Source organism: Emydura macquarii, unplaced genomic scaffold (assembly GCF_026122565.2).
Source record: "Emydura macquarii macquarii isolate MOO-44397 ecotype Brisbane River unplaced genomic scaffold, CSIRO-AGI_Emac_v2 contig_1043, whole genome shotgun sequence".
NCBI lineage: Eukaryota > Metazoa > Chordata > Testudines > Chelidae > Emydura > Emydura macquarii.
Window position 1 is genome coordinate 11167704 of NW_027131180.1, and position 15293 is coordinate 11182996.

Here is a 15293-nt window from a genome sequence, read left to right on the forward strand (position 1 = left end):
GCATCTGGGATCATGAAGCAGGAGCAGTGTGATCCTGGTTGAATACTTTCAGTCAGCAGAAAACTACATGTACTTTAGGTATAACATTTAAAAAATATCCTAGAATCAACCAAAAATTGGCATTACTTCTAAAGTATCTTCCACTCTGATGTCACTTGAAGATAATGGGGGATGAGAGTGCTCTGCTGGTATGAAACCCAGGTCCAAAGTCTCTCAGTTGGGGCTTTCAAAATCAGTGACCGCTTTTGAAAACTTGTCTGGAAGTGATTTGCCCAACGTCATATAAGAAGTCAGAGGCAAAGCTTGGGGTAAAATTTATGAATACATAATTGCCACATCTGTGTGTGGACCATTAGTTCACACCTCTCTTGTCATAAGATTATTACTTATTCTGATAAATGTGAAAAATTAAGTTTTTCAATGTGAACATTTGGAAAATTCACATTCACGTCAGACAGCGTTTTAACCATCTAATAGTCCAATCTGTGTGATTCCTCTCTCCAGAACTCTAAATATGCCTCCCCCAAGGAAGGCTCAGGGAGTTTATTTGTATATAGTTGAAAGCAGAATCTCCACGGCTGATTGGCAGTTCTCCCTTGATGATGATCATTAGCAGAGAACTTTAAACATATAGAAGCACTTAAGAAGTAGAAAAGAGAAAACAAGCTGAGACTCTGCTGTTTCCTCATTCGAAAGAAAGATTACCCAAGGCAGGCAAGGGAAAAGATTATTCATTTAAAAAAAAAAAAAAAAGAAACTGCTCCAATAACACCAAATGGACTAATTGGAGCTTTCATAGCATTTTGTTGCTGTGCTGTGGCATAGACATTTCAATAAGTGTTGTGTTCCACTCCTTCAGTCCCATGAGCTACCATCAAAGGTACAGATCATGAGTATAATTTTATACACTCTGAGTTAGGAAGAGCTTGGTGCCTCTGTAGAATAATGCCAGCAGCTAGCAAGTGCCTCCACACGCTCCACGTTGTTCCACTGGGATTTGATGCTTTCCCTAAAAACTAGAGCTGGTCAAAAATGAACATTCTATCTAGTAGGAAGTTCCAAGATTTCAAAATTGCTGGAGTTGCTGGACCAGGGCTGTAACTATACACAGACACTCAGGGTGTGACCTGCATGCTGTTTTTGAGATACCCAAGTAGGAAGCTACAACAGCAAAGCATTGTGAGACACCCCAGGTTGCAGGGCAGGGGTGACACAGCCCCTCACTGGTCTGGATTGTACCCCGGAATGTCATTGTCCCCCAAACATTTCTATTTACTGCAATCAGCATAGCCCAAAGAAAAGATTTTCTGTTAGAAAATTATAGAAGATGGACTCTGTCAGGTTTTCAGGTCTTCTTTTTAAGGTGAAAATTTCAACAGCTGGATTATGAAGGCCTGTGGCGGAACAATGGACTTTCCTTTAAGGGAAGTAGCCCTAAAGATCCCTCATCTCTTCCCATTCCTGGTTCTTAAGCTTCAGCAATAAAGGCAAAGTTAATACATGTATGAGCGCACACAGAACCTGGGGAGTGGGAGAAATGGTGACACAAAAAATACAGTGAAGACTGAGCACTGTAATTCAAAACATAAACAAATTGAACTTTACTTATCTGTATTATATGTAGGCTTGGAAAGATTAGATTATCGGTAAATGTTAATTTCACCATACTCACTGTGACATGCTGTACCACATGTACACCCTTATGGTGTGATTTGTGTATCCTTCATGTTCACCCTTGTAGTGTAACTGTGTATTGGCTAAAGCAAAGTATGTAATGTAAGGTGTTTTTGGAATGTTTATGACATACTGAACATTATTGTTATGGTCGTATGTTTCCTGCAATGTCACATATGTATAGATATAAAATTCTGCTATGTAATATTCCAAATGTGTGTCTCGCATTCTGGATCTATCAGGCAAAGGACAAGCAAAGTGAGGGTTTATGCCTTGCAGAGGCATGCATATAGGAACAGTGGACTGGCCTGAGCACCTGGTAAGGCAATGCTCATTTGACTCAAGTGGAGAAAATCATGCCTACTTAGTCACAGAAAAAAGAGAATTGTTTGGATATTAAAATAATCTTGGTCATTTGCACTATTGTATACATTAAAAAAACCTGCTATTTGTTCTGCTTATTTTCACCAGGGTGTAGGTGGCAGAACACAAATTAACCAGTGACTGAGCTAAGGGGAAGACACACTTTTTGTTTTCGTCAGATCAACTTGATTTTTATCAGTTTAAAATATGTTTTTATGTTTAAATTGTCACCCACAATTCTAAGTATTAAACTAATGCTATTTTGAAAGCTATTCTTAAATACAAGAAACCCAGTATTACATGTGATAATGTTTAGATTAACAAGACCCAGTATCAATGAACAATATTTACAGTTAGATTTCATGTTTTAAAATGAGCAGAGTAACCCACAGGAAACTGGCCAGTTCCTAACAGCCTCTGGCTATTTGCAAGAGGTTTTGTGGCTCAGGTAGAGGGCACTAGCACAAGAGAGGCTTCCAAAAATTGTGAGAGGGAGCCCTTGCTTAGAACAAGTGCTGACCTGCCTATTCCTGCAGCTGCTGGGAAAAACCCAGAGGTCCAGCCTGTGCTCTCCATATCCAGTGGTGCTGGAACTAGGTGTTCTGGGGGTGTTCCCGCACCCCCTGATTTGAAGTAGCAATAACAAACACCAAATACATGGTTTTCATCATCAGCACCCCTACTATAAAATTTGTTCCAGTACCCCCGTCCTCATCATCCACCAGACACAGGAAATTGCTTAACATCTATTCCCATATAATCTCTTGTATTTGCACTCACATCCAAACATTCTCATTCTCTCTCTCTCTCTCTCTCTCACACACACACACACAAATTCCTTAAAAAAATCACACATTTAATTGTTTTAAAAGCAAAAGAATTCAAACAGTTCTAAATATCAGAGTAACAGTATTTAAAAAAAACAAACCACTTAGTGAACAATATGACAACATGTAACTAATAATAGACTGTAGTCAATAAAGAACAGGGTAAGTGGGTATTTTGGGGCATATGTGGGAGGGAAGGAGAATAATATTTTATAAGCCAGATGGTTGCAATTGTTGTGGAAAAGATAGTCTTTGAAACACATAAGAAATCCAGGAGGGAACAGTTCCTCCTTCTGGCCAGTAAATAAAACAGCATTGAATGGCTTCTGGTGGTGAGCCCAGTGCAGTTGTTCCATCTGGATGTAGCTAACACAGAAAGGGTATGTCTACACAGTAGCTGGGAGATGTGATTCCCAGAGTGGGTAGACATATATAAGTGTGGCCGTGGCAACACAGGCAGTGGCTTGGGCTAGCTGTATGAATACAATCCCATCCAACCTTCTGGGTGTGAACTCGGGTGACTAAGCCAAGCTGCCTGCCACCTATGCCACAGTGAATATGCTGCTATTTTTAATGTGCTAGCTCATGTATCTACACCTGATCTGGGAATTAAACTGTTGTTTTAAACGGCTGCCATGAAGACATATCCAAAGAGGCACCAAGAATAAAGTGGCAGTCAGGGTGGGAAGGGGTGGAGTGGACTGTCAGGATTCCAAGAGAAACAAAGGGAGAATCTTTGATAATGTATATTGGAAAGGTCACGTGTATTAGTGGCAAATTCTTGCTGCATACACCATGAGGTGTTTTGCTGAACATTTTAGAAGTATCCTTTAATGGGAGAAATGTGCAAGGAACAAAACAGATCTTTACACCCCTGGGGTGGGTGCCCTGATCAGCAAAGCCAACATAAGGGTTGTTCTTTGTATCAAATGCTTTATGAATAGAGCAATATGAATAACTGATTTTTTTTATTCAGTGGCCAAACCAAAAAAATTGGGGGGTGGGCGAATTGTTTGGAGTCAACCTGAAACAAAAGTATTTTGAAATTTTCCACGAACCAAAATGTGAAAAGAAGTTTCATTTTGATTTTGAGAGGTTTTAAATATTTTTAAATATCATTGAGGGAAAGTCCGAAAGGAAAGATCTTTCCAAAATGAAAAGTTGAAATATTTCATTTCAGAAATGAACCGTTTTGACATTTCTGAAATTCTTTTTCCCAGACTGAAACAATTAACTGAAACCGACTGGAATTTGCAAATTGTTTCAGTTGACCTGAATCCGCATCTGAAAAAGAGTTGTGCACAAAATTTTTTGCCCAGATCTAATTATGAACCATCTAGTGCAACAGGATCAGAAAGTAATTTGTAGTTAATCAGGAAGTATGGGTAGGACTGGCTACTGTTAAAGATCACGTAGATGCTGGAAGTGGAATCAACACATGAGTCAAAGGATGGACCGCTAGGCCGTACTGCTGGGGGTTGACAGTAATTAGCATTCCCTACAGCAGACTTTCCCACCAGGACCTTTGCGAGAAACATATAGCGCAGCCCAGCCTTACATGCTGTACAAAATTCATTTGAATACTGGGCATTCTTGGCAAAATAGCTGCCTTTGCCAAAGGCAGCAAGATGCTGTCCTGAGAGACGAGGGTCAAAGCCCATCTGGCAGATGGAGTTCTTGCTTTCTGCTGAGGTGCCATGGAAGAGGTGCCATTCCAGCTGTTTTTTCTCTTCTGGTGAGAGTCCTCGGGACATTATTTCCTTCTGGCTGAGCAGAGAGAAGAAGAACAAAGAAACAGGGCAGTTAGGGTTACTGCTGTGAGGGAATATTTGCTAAAAGGGGTTAGGAGAGAATTGGAGGCCTAGTCCTGCCTTTATGTCCTCACTGCTCCCTGCTTACACAATATCTAAAATACCCAATCCTGAATTCTAAGTAGCAAGGTTTCCGTTACCTATCATTGGAGAGAGCACAAGACACCCCGCACAACTAATCACACCCACACCAATGTCTGATCACTGTTGTGCACAAGTTCTACCCATCCACGCTCAAAGATCCACACATTAAAAACAATTATGCACTCACCAGTGCATTAAGATTCACCCACTGACAAGCATGTTCACTCTAGTACACTAGGATCCACATTCAGTTCATTAGTGATAAGATCTGTGCTCTGCCACCAAGCACAGCAGGATCTACATTCTAGGGTACTAACATATCTGAGATTCAGGTTCCAAGATTTTGAGGACAGCAGGATCTGCAAAGCAGATATATATTCTCAGAATATATATATATTCTCATCTTAGATCCCATGGCACATTCTATAACCTCATGCATTCCTCTTTATACCTGCTGTATTTTTGCCAAAGATACTCCTGCCTGATCCTGTAAATCCCTAACACCAGAAACGTATCCACTGAGAGAGATTTGTGGAAGAGAGTATAAACTGTGCGGTACACTGCTTCTGACGGTGCTACTTCACGCTGCACATATGTGGGTCCTTCTGAGGAGCATGTGATCCAGGATGCAGGATATGGACCATAGTACCCATCAGTGGGATCCTCTCCAGGGATGTTGGCGGCATAAGGATTGAGACATCCCCTACAACCACTTGGAAGTGTCCTAAGAAGAGAATAGAACAAACATTTGCTTTGTGTTAATTATGCACATATCTAGTCTGTGGAACAATATGTTCCTGTTATCTTCATCTTCCCACACCCACATATTCCACCCTGTTTTAATTTAGACTACAAGATCTTTGAGGCAAAGATTGTGTCTTACTGTGTTTGTAGCATTCCTAGCACAGGGCCCCATATCTGGGCACTACTGTACTATAAATGATAATTACTCACAAAAAACTAATTCAAAATGTTATTTACGTTGCAAAATCGGGCACTTGAAAGTTAGGAAATACAGATTTATAGTTGCCCATGCAACCTTGGTGCATTCAACCCATGCACTGAGTGACGTAGGTTCTTGTGGAAAAAATAGTATGTGATCATGTAAAAACTGCCTTAATAAAAAGTTAAATAAATAAATAGTGCATATGCACAGAGAGGATGAATTAAGGATGCACAGGCAATTCTAAATCTGGCCTTTCCTAACTTTCAAATTCTTGACTTTACAACTAGAGATGGGCAAAAAACTGATCTTTCAGTTTGCTGGCAGTCCCCCCTCCCAAAAAGTTGGTTTGATTGAACCCAATCTATAAACTGTGAAAAATTTTGATGAATCAAAAAGATCTCTTCTGGGTCGAATTAAACATCTTGTTTGTCCCGAAGTGTTTTGTTTCTGTGCATTTTTAAAGGGTGAGACTCAACAGAACAATGCTGCACCGCACTTCATGACTTTTAGCCCACTGATTAGGGCACTCATCTGGGATGTGGGAGACTGGGTTTGCCCAATGTGGCGATGAATTTTGGGTCTCCTACACTGGAGATGAGCATCCCAACAACTGTGCTATATGTATTCCAAGATAAGTCTCTCTCAAGCTCTTCTGTTGAAGCTGTTCCACCTTGTATAATTGATTAGTCATTGGAGCAGGGACTTGAATTTAGGCCTTCCACATCCAAGGTGAGTGCCCTAGTCACCAAGAGAATCATGGTCACCCTCGTTCCTTCGCCCAGTGACCATTCATTGCCACATACAGTCATTCACACTGGATTCAGAGTGAGGTGTGGCTGTGGGGGGAAGCCTGACCTTAGCTTCCCCCCACCTCATGCTACTCCGGTAGCTCCTAGAGGACCTTGTGTTGCTGCTGCTTTGTCAGTGGCATGGGCCTGTCCTTGGAATATTTGTGGTGTTGTTATATGGGCATACTGCCAACATTTTTCTTAGGAAGGCAAGCGAAAGAAGAGAAATGGAATGCAGTCAGTAAATCAGCTAAACCTGAATGGAAATTTCAGGGAGAAAAGAAAGGAACTTCTCTAGTCCAAGAGCTTTCACTTTTCTCTATACCAAAAGCCTACTGAAAACAATTAATGTGTGAGAATTTCTCATAAAAGATCACAATAATCCTTTACAATAGAAAGTGGTAAGCAATTTAAATATATAGGTGCCTCCACCAGTTCCCCGTATAATAATTATCTGAATGGCACTTATATTTTTTTACAGGGAGTATTCCAGGTGTAGTTGCTTACCGCAGATGTGGTACCATATAGATAGGTGCATGGTAGGCAGGACGGCGCTGAATGGATGACTTTTGTTCTGTTGTTGAGTTAGTTTGTATAAGGTTCTTCAAATCTAGAATGTATTGTTGGCCTTCGTGACTGAAACTGTAGTTCTGTAACCCACTCTCAAAGGCATTAATGATTTCTTGGGAAATTGGCTCTGCAGAGAGAGAAAGGGGGGAAAGGAGAGAGGGAATCAGAATATGCTAAGGAAGAAGGCCAGTTTCCCCTTCTGACACTTTGCCTATAATAACCCAGTTTTACTGGGCTCCATCTCATACGCACTACTTCCCACATTGCAGCCCCCAACCCTGCCCTGGAGAGCATCACCTTTGCCTCCTTCTCTCCTGACTTCCTCATAGTCCTTCCAATCGGTTTCATCAAGCCAATACACCTGCCATACAGTATGGAGCTGTGGGTTCTGCTGTGGATCATGGGTGTTGGAGAGTCGCCGTATTTTGCTATAAGGACCAAAGGAGTACAGTTCCATAGCATTTAGGTTGACTTTCCCTTTTGAACCATCCCTGTGGAAGAAACAGACTTTTAGATCATACCTGCAAGAGGTTCTACTGCTGAAAGAAGCTGGCGTTGGAGCATGAGCGAGCATCATCACTCTTGCACCATCCCCCACAGCATCTCCTGCTGAGAGATGCTGAGAACAGAGTAGCTAGGAGCTCCCCATACAGCCAGTGTTCCTGCACTGCTTCCTACAGCACATCCAACAAGAATGTGCTCTCATATGACTATCCATAATCAGTAAAAGATCTCAGGCTGGGGTAGTGGCACCAGCTGCTCTCACACATCAAGTCAATCAGAACCTGCAGCATATTAATTACTTCTTTTTTAAATGAAGTTTCTAGCCTTTATGGCTGCATATCATCAAAGTTGGACTATCTGAAGCCACATCCATACAACAAATTCTACCCTTCCTTTAACCAGTTAGAGGGTATAGATGCCTAAAAACAGGGGTCATGTCCACATATCACAAGATTAATAATCCTATTATTAATAGGTAATTAATGAATAGGTAAAAAGCCTATTAATTTGAACTGGGCACCACCCCTGCTAACTGCCTACTATGGCATATGGATCTGTTCTGATTACTAGTTAAATTTGTTAGTTCTACTGTATAGTCCAGTCCCCTAAATGTGCCACTATCACTGTCAAATGTGGTCTTCCCTTTTCCCATAACTCTGTGCAATTGATGTTCCACAGGGCACTTTCCCATGTGCTAAGGGTATCCCTCTATGTACCTAACATCTGCAGATCTGACTACCTCTTCCATGGCTATGTCATCTGGGAACAGGCTTATTTAAAAATGTTTGTCATTTGTTTCACTGGACAAAGCATTCACACTATTGTTCAGATTCATGAACTCAGATTCATGAATTACAAAACTACAGCAGCTCTCTATCTTAGGGTTATTCGCTGTCTCCCATCACTTAGTATCTAAGAGCATCTAGTACTTCCTCATTGTGGAAAAGTTAAGACATAGGTCTTGATCCTTATTCTGGACCAGAGATTTCTAGATATTGGAGTGAGGAGTGCATCTTGCCCACTTTGAATTCCGCAAAACTCAATCAGAAGATGTAGCAGTAGACCTTCGATCACCTTGTAAAGAGTGGTAGATATATGACAGATTGCCATGCACTGCTGGGAAAAAGTCTCTGAAGGCTCAAGCCAGTTTCTGGCAACTATGCTTAACCAGATTGACCGCAGAATTAGTGAATCTCATGGCCAGCCAGGAACCCAAAGCAGAGGAACTGTTGGAGGATAGGGAATATGGAGTGAGGATGTGCATGATTCATGCATTGTTTACACCCTTACTATTACGTGTTTGTAAATGCTATGTGTGAAATGGGTGGACTGGGGTGAGAGCAGTAACATATCCATGACTACTGGTGTATGCTCACTGGTTTTGTTATTGTGCTGGCAGAAAAGTCCTGAAGTGAGTATGGAAACTCCACCCTCACACCTCCATGTGCCTAGCACAGAAAACGTTTTTTTCTCCAGTTTCAGCCTATATTTACAGAAGCACATGTTAAGGTTGGATGTGTCCTTTGATACCGCTGGCCAATTGGTCCCATCACTCCACAATACTCCAAATAAGCCACACTTAAAAAAAAGTTATGTATCTGATTGATTAATTAGTGTACAGTTTATTTAGGTAGTGGAAGCAGGGTGCTAACATTGGTGCTAACTGCCACTGCTGCAATCTCTTACTGGAATCGCATGACTTGGCCAGTGTACAAACAATGTCTTGGTTTGTAACCTTTTTTTAATATTCACCTGAGATCATGGAGAACTTTCCTGACAGTCATTGCTCTAGCTTAGTCCTAAACCACAAGCAATGTATGTAGTTCATTTAGAATTAGTGCGCCTGCTCATTCCATGAGCAATCCCTGCTGGGAGAGGACAGGACTGGAGTAGTTATGATCTTTCTACTTCTAAAGCATTGCTAGGCACTTCCTGTTGTGGGGTCTAGGACAAGAGCAGCTAAGAGTTGCCTTCTGGGAGAAGTTGGGTCTGGAGTGTTTCTGTCACTTACTTTTCCACCAGTGTAACTAGTGAGTTATTTATGTTGCTGTAAAGTTTCTCCAGGTGCTGCTGAGCTGATTCACTCACGCTCTGCCACACTCCTTTTTTCTTCCGCATCACCTGCCAGTGGTAAGGGTAGCGTGTGTGGTGAAGCTGGCATCTATCCCCTTCTTGACAAAGGCCAAGCAGGAAGTGGTCACAGATCCTGATGCCATTTGCCTGGTGGATATGAAATTGGGTCCCATTCTCATCCTTGAGCTGCTCTGGAGCCACCAAATGGCTTTTGGAATCATCTCCATGCTGCATGTTGTGGACATGGAGTGGAGTGAGTTCAGTGGAACTGGCTTCACGTTAACTGAAGAAGTAGGGATCTAAAAGCAACTGGAGCAGAGCCTTTTTGAAGAACTTCTGGGAGAAACAAAGAAAGTGAAGCTGAATAAGTGGTGAGCTGTTCTGATGCAGTGCCCTAGGCTTCAAATTCCCTCTACTCTTCCACCACACCCTCCATAACACAATGCTTTCCCCATAAAACCTCCTCCATTAGACATCTCCTGGATTAACCGCAGTTCACATCCTGCTTTCTCCCAGCTGGACTTCATTCACACACCCACACACAGACATACTCTGCTAGCCAGTGCTTTATTTGTAATGAAAGAGGTGCCAGGGATCAAGCAATTTTTTACTTTTATAACTGATGCAGCAAGCCTAGAGGTGGCAGGGCTATAAACTGCCAAGCCTAGAGGTGTTGGGGCTCAGCCCTGGCAAGCCCTGGCACAAATTAAGCACTGCCTAAGATGAATCACCATTTTCTGATCTTCAATGCCAAGCACTCACATTTCTCCCCTCAAATTGATTTATTTTTATTTGTATTTACTGTAGCACCTAGGAGCCTAGACATGGATCTGGACTCCATTGTGCTAGATGCTGCACAAACACAGCAAAAAGATGATCCCTGGAGCCACTTCTCTCCCAGTGGAAAGCCATTTTCCTGGACTTTACTCTCACAGCACTCTCATTGCTCCTCCAAAGTGATGCTCCCTCTCTGTGGCTTTCCCCTAATAGGACCTCTGTTTATGATTCACCTCTGCAGGCAGGCAGGCAGGCAGGCAGGCATGAGCATGCACACACACACACACACATGCTGCTTCCATTATTTTCCTTGGGCTTCATGCTAATCACTCAATGGGTTCTCATTTTCTATAGTTTCATCCCTCCAACATCCACCCTACTCCCTCAACAGGACCTTGCTCCTAGGATTCACTTCCAGATCCTTAATGTTGTCTCCATAAAATTCCTCCCTCCCTCTCTGGGATTCTTACATATACAGCACCCACAAGGAATATCTATTTTATTTTATCTGACAGCAGTCTTTTAGGTGTAGACCAGGCCTCAGTGGAAGCCTCTCACCTGAGCTTCATCCCACTTTCCCCTACAGCTCCAGCTCTCCCAGAAAAGTCTGAATGTCTAAGGCCAGGTCTACACTAAAAAGTTAGGTCGACCCAAGTACGTTGCTATGGGGTGAGAAAAATCCACCCTTGTGAGCAACTTCATTAAGCCGACCTAATCCCCAGAGTGTACAGCGATAGGTCAACAGAAGAGAAGGTTACTCACCCTGTGCAATAACTGAGGTTCTTCAAGATGGTGTTCCTGTGGGTGCTCCACTCCAGGTGTTGGTATGTCCCTGTGCCTTTGATCAGAGAATGTCAGCAGCAGTGCTTGTCTGGGCTGCGCATGAGCTCTCCCCATCTCGCACCATTGACAGTGCCTATCTAGCACCATGTGACCAGACACCCTTCAGTTCCTTCTCCATGACTGAGTCCATAGATTGAACTCCGAAGTAGAGTGGAGGAAGGTGGGTAGTGTAGCATCCTCAGGGACACCATCTTGAAGAACCTGTTATTGCGCAGGGTGAGTAACCTTCTCTTCTTCTTCAAGGAGTGTCCCTGTGGGTGCTCTACTTCAAGTGACTGTCGAGCAGTGATCCTCGGTGGACAGAAGGGGCTTCCAAGTTGCGTGGGGAATTGATGACAGTACAGTAAGTCCTATCAGTGCATCCATTATTGAGCTCTGATCTATCACATAGTGTTTTGTAAACCTGTGTGCGGATGCCCAGGTGGCCGCTTTACATATATGCACGATCGGCACGTTGTTGAGAAAAGCTACTGAGGTTGATAATGACCTGGTAGAGTGAATTCGGATCCCCGATGAGGGCTGTATATCCTGCTGTTGTAAACAATGGTGAATGCATCCAGAAATCCATTTGGACAATCTCTGCTTGGAAATGGTGGAACATTTAGATTGTTCTGAGGTTGAAATAAAAAGTCTTGGTGACTTTCTGAAGGTTTTGGTTCTCTCAAGGTAGAATGCTAGCACGTGTCTGACGTCCAGAGTGTAATGTTAAGTCCCGTTTGCTCCCATGAGGTTTGGGGTAGAACGAGGGAAGATGGATTGGTTGGTTCAAGTGGGAAGAGGAGAGTACTTTAGGTAAAAATATAGGATGAGGTCTGAGGGTGACCTTGTCCTTGAAAAGATGGTATATGATGGATGCGCCCTGAAGACTCCTAGCTCTCCCACTCATCGGGCATATGTAATAGTGAGTAAGAATGTCACCTTCATTGGCAAATGTGTTAGAGAGCATATTGCTAATGATTCCAATGGAGCCCCGGTAAGGCAACGTAGTACCAAGTTCAAGTTCCAAGGTGGGATAGGTACTCGTATTTCAGGGTAGACATCTCTGATACCCCTAAGAAAGTGTTTGGTGATAGGATGGGCAAATATCAATATCCCATTCACCTTGTGATGAAAAACAGTAATAATGGCAAGGAGTGCTCTAAGCGAGCTAAGGGATAGACCAGAGTTATTTAGTTCTAGCATGTTCCAGTGCAGGTATTATTGTTGCTAATGTGACCATCCTGAACTGTTGGATCCCTATGAATTTGTTCAGTTTTCTGAAGTCTAGAATATGCCTCAATCCTCCATTCTTTTTCTGGATTAAGAAGTAGTGGGAGTAAAAACCCTTCCCTCTGTGTTGTGATAGTACCGGTTACATGGCACCCAGATGTAGGAAGTAGTTTACTTCTTGCCGTGGAAAGTGTTTGTGAGATGGGTCCCTGAAGAGGGACGGAGAGGAAGGGAGGTTGGGTGTGAGGGATGGATATGAATGGTATCATATAGCTTGAATGGATTATTTCTAGAATCCATTTGTCTGTGGTAATGGATTACCACGCTGGATAGTAGGAAGCCAACCAGTATCCAAAACAGGGGATGGTTAATGATGGTGTCAGCACAGAAAAATGGGGGAGGTCACTCGGGTCCTTGACCAAACCCTCAAAATAGTTATTTTGCAAAAAGGTTTGATGGGATGTTGATAATTGAGTTGGAGATGCTTTGGAGGCCTCTGTCTTTGCCTTTATGTGTTGTAGTATCTCTGTTGTGAGGCGTATGGAACAGACCTTGTATGCTGGGTGGTATAGTATTTACCCTGTTCTCTTTTTGATGCAGGTGTGTGTATACCGAGAGAATGAAGCACTGCCCTCGAGTCTTTCATAGTATGAAGGGACTAATTGGTTTTTGCCATCAACAGCTTATGGTGATCAAAAAGGAGGTCCTCCATGGTGGATTGCACCTCCCTGGGGAAGCCGGACAGATGGAGTCATGAAGCCTGGCGTATAACTATGGCAGTGGTCATGGAGTATGCTGCTGTATCAGCCACATCTAAAGATGCTTGTCTGGTGGTTCTGGATAGACGTTGGCCCTCCAAAAGGATGGATTTGAATTGGTCTCTTTTGTCCTCTGGCATGATGTCAATAAATTCTGCAAGTTTGGAATAATTTGTGAGGTCATTTTTTGCCATTAGAGCAGTGTAATTGGCAATCCGGAATTGAAGAGTGGCTGATGAACAGGCCTTGCAGCCAAAGAGATGTAATCAGTACCACTCTTTGTCATATGGGGTGGATCTGTGTTGTTGCCTTCCTCATTGGTTGACAACACTGACCACTAAGGAGTTTGGTACAGGGACTTAGTACTTTTTGTCTGTTCTCTTGCAGGTGGACAGTATTGTAGCTGGGGTCTGCCATATATTCTTACCGGCTCCATGAATGTGTCGTTTATGGGAAGCGCAATTTTCAATGAGGAGGATATATGGAGAGGATCCAGTAACTTGTGCTGGGACTGAGACATCCTCTAGATGGATCTCTAGGGTGTCAGTGATTCTTTTAAAAAGTTCTTGAAAATGTTTGAAATCATCCGCTGCTGTGGGTGGCAGTGGCATTATGGCCTCATCCAGGGATGAGGAAGAAATGTTGGTTGTTGGTGTCGTGCCCTGTTCCGTGGCCTCCTCTTATTCTTCAAAGTGTTCCTCAGGAGGCTCTGAAGATGCAGTCACTGAGGGTGATAGCGGAGACCTAAGCCTCTCCCTGTACGGGCTTGGAGGTTTGGGGTACTTTCTCCTGTATGCCCCTCAGAGGTCCCAGTAGGGCCACTGAATGGGGAATGGCATAGGCAGTAGCATCCATGAGGGGGCCATAGCAGGTCTGGGTGTCAGCCATGTGATGAGCTTTAGGCTGCACAGGTGAACCCAATGCTGCAGTAGATTGGATGGGAGAGGAATGGTGAGCTGAAAAGACACCTTCCTCCTCAGTATCTTCCTTCTCGCTAGAGACCGGAGGGGCCAGAGGTGAAGTGGGCTAACGTGGTGCCATGTGTGCCAGAAAAACATCACTGCCAAAGAGAGGTGTTTCCGGCATCGATGAAACATGCAGGTCTGCATGATGTAGGAAAAGATGTGGTGCCGATGGATTTGGTACCACGGCGGTCATTGCCGACGATGCTGTTGTAGTTGCGGCTGTCGGTACAGACATCTGAACGCTCTGCGCTATGGGACAGGAGGTGGCACTATAGTCTGTGTGGAGCAGCTCAGTGCCACATCTTTAGGTGGCTCTGTCCATTCTGTAGTGGAAGAGGTAGGTTTCTGTTTGCCCCTCGACTCCGAGCCTACCCACTTGAGGTCACTGGCTTTCACAGTATGGGTGGTACCAGAGGATCCCGGTGCCTCATAAGTACTCCGCCACTGTGCAGTCAGCACTTCTTTTTTGGCAACTCCTTGAGGGGAGAAGTCAAAGCTCTTTTCCTCTCTACCTTTTCCTTTCACTCCTTCCACTCTGAGGAGGGTGAAGTCCCTGGCGACCATTGTCCAGAGGGGGCCTGCGGACCAGGATTGGATGCCAGGCGCAGAGACTTCTCCGTTAATATAAGTTTGAGATGTAGTTCTCTGTCCATCCTGCTGTGAGGCTTTAGGTTGGTGCAGTGAGAGCACTTTTGAGGAACGTGTCTCCCCTAGGCACCGGACGCACTGAGTGTGGTCCATCTGAGATCAAGATCGCCTCTTGACAGGAAAGGTAGAGCTTGAAGCCCAGTGAACCAGGCATGGTATGAGTTATAGCAGTTCAAACCTAACAGTGAAGACTAACTATGCTAAAAGGTATTCAAATGTGGAGTATAAAAGGGAAAGGAAAAAAGTGTTGGTTTTTTTTAAAGAATAAATGGGGAGAAAGGGATAAGTAAACCTAATTAGGGTACTAAAGACTACTCTAAACTATTTTAAACATTGAGTATAGCTGTCAATATTAGAATTGCTGGGATCTCCATCTCAGACCGAGGACAATTGAGAAGGAATGAGGCGGGTTTTGTCACACAGCACTAGATAGGTGCTGACAATGGCGCATGC

The 15293-nt window shown here is 43.4% G+C and overlaps 1 protein-coding gene across 1 annotated transcript; it reads right to left on the bottom strand.

Annotated features, from left to right (window-relative positions):
* Positions 1-4189: 4189 nt before the first annotated feature.
* LOC137150929 (protein mono-ADP-ribosyltransferase TIPARP-like) lies at positions 4190-9874 on the bottom strand. The gene is made up of 5 exons (XM_067544987.1): positions 9579-9874; positions 7361-7554; positions 7001-7190; positions 5211-5483; positions 4190-4631 (listed from the first exon to the last, which is right to left on the bottom strand). Exons 1-5 carry the CDS (start codon positions 9872-9874, stop codon positions 4190-4192), a joined length of 1395 nt encoding a protein of 464 aa, XP_067401088.1.
* Positions 9875-15293: the final 5419 nt, after the last annotated feature.

What these genes read in the sequence shown, in the direction of transcription:
- LOC137150929 (XM_067544987.1), bottom strand. Translation starts at nt 9,874, where the DNA reads ATGCAGCATGGAGATGATTCCAAAAGCCATTTGGTGGCTCCAGAGCAG. An exon ending in TATATGGTACCACATCTGCG is followed by an intron (nt 5,484 to 7,000) that starts GTAAGCAACTAC and finishes TTCTCTTCTTAG; the next exon opens with GACACTTCCAAGTGGTTGTA. An exon ending in CTTTGGCAAAAATACAGCAG is followed by an intron (nt 4,632 to 5,210) that starts GTATAAAGAGGA and finishes CTCTCTGCTCAG; the next exon opens with CCAGAAGGAAATAATGTCCC.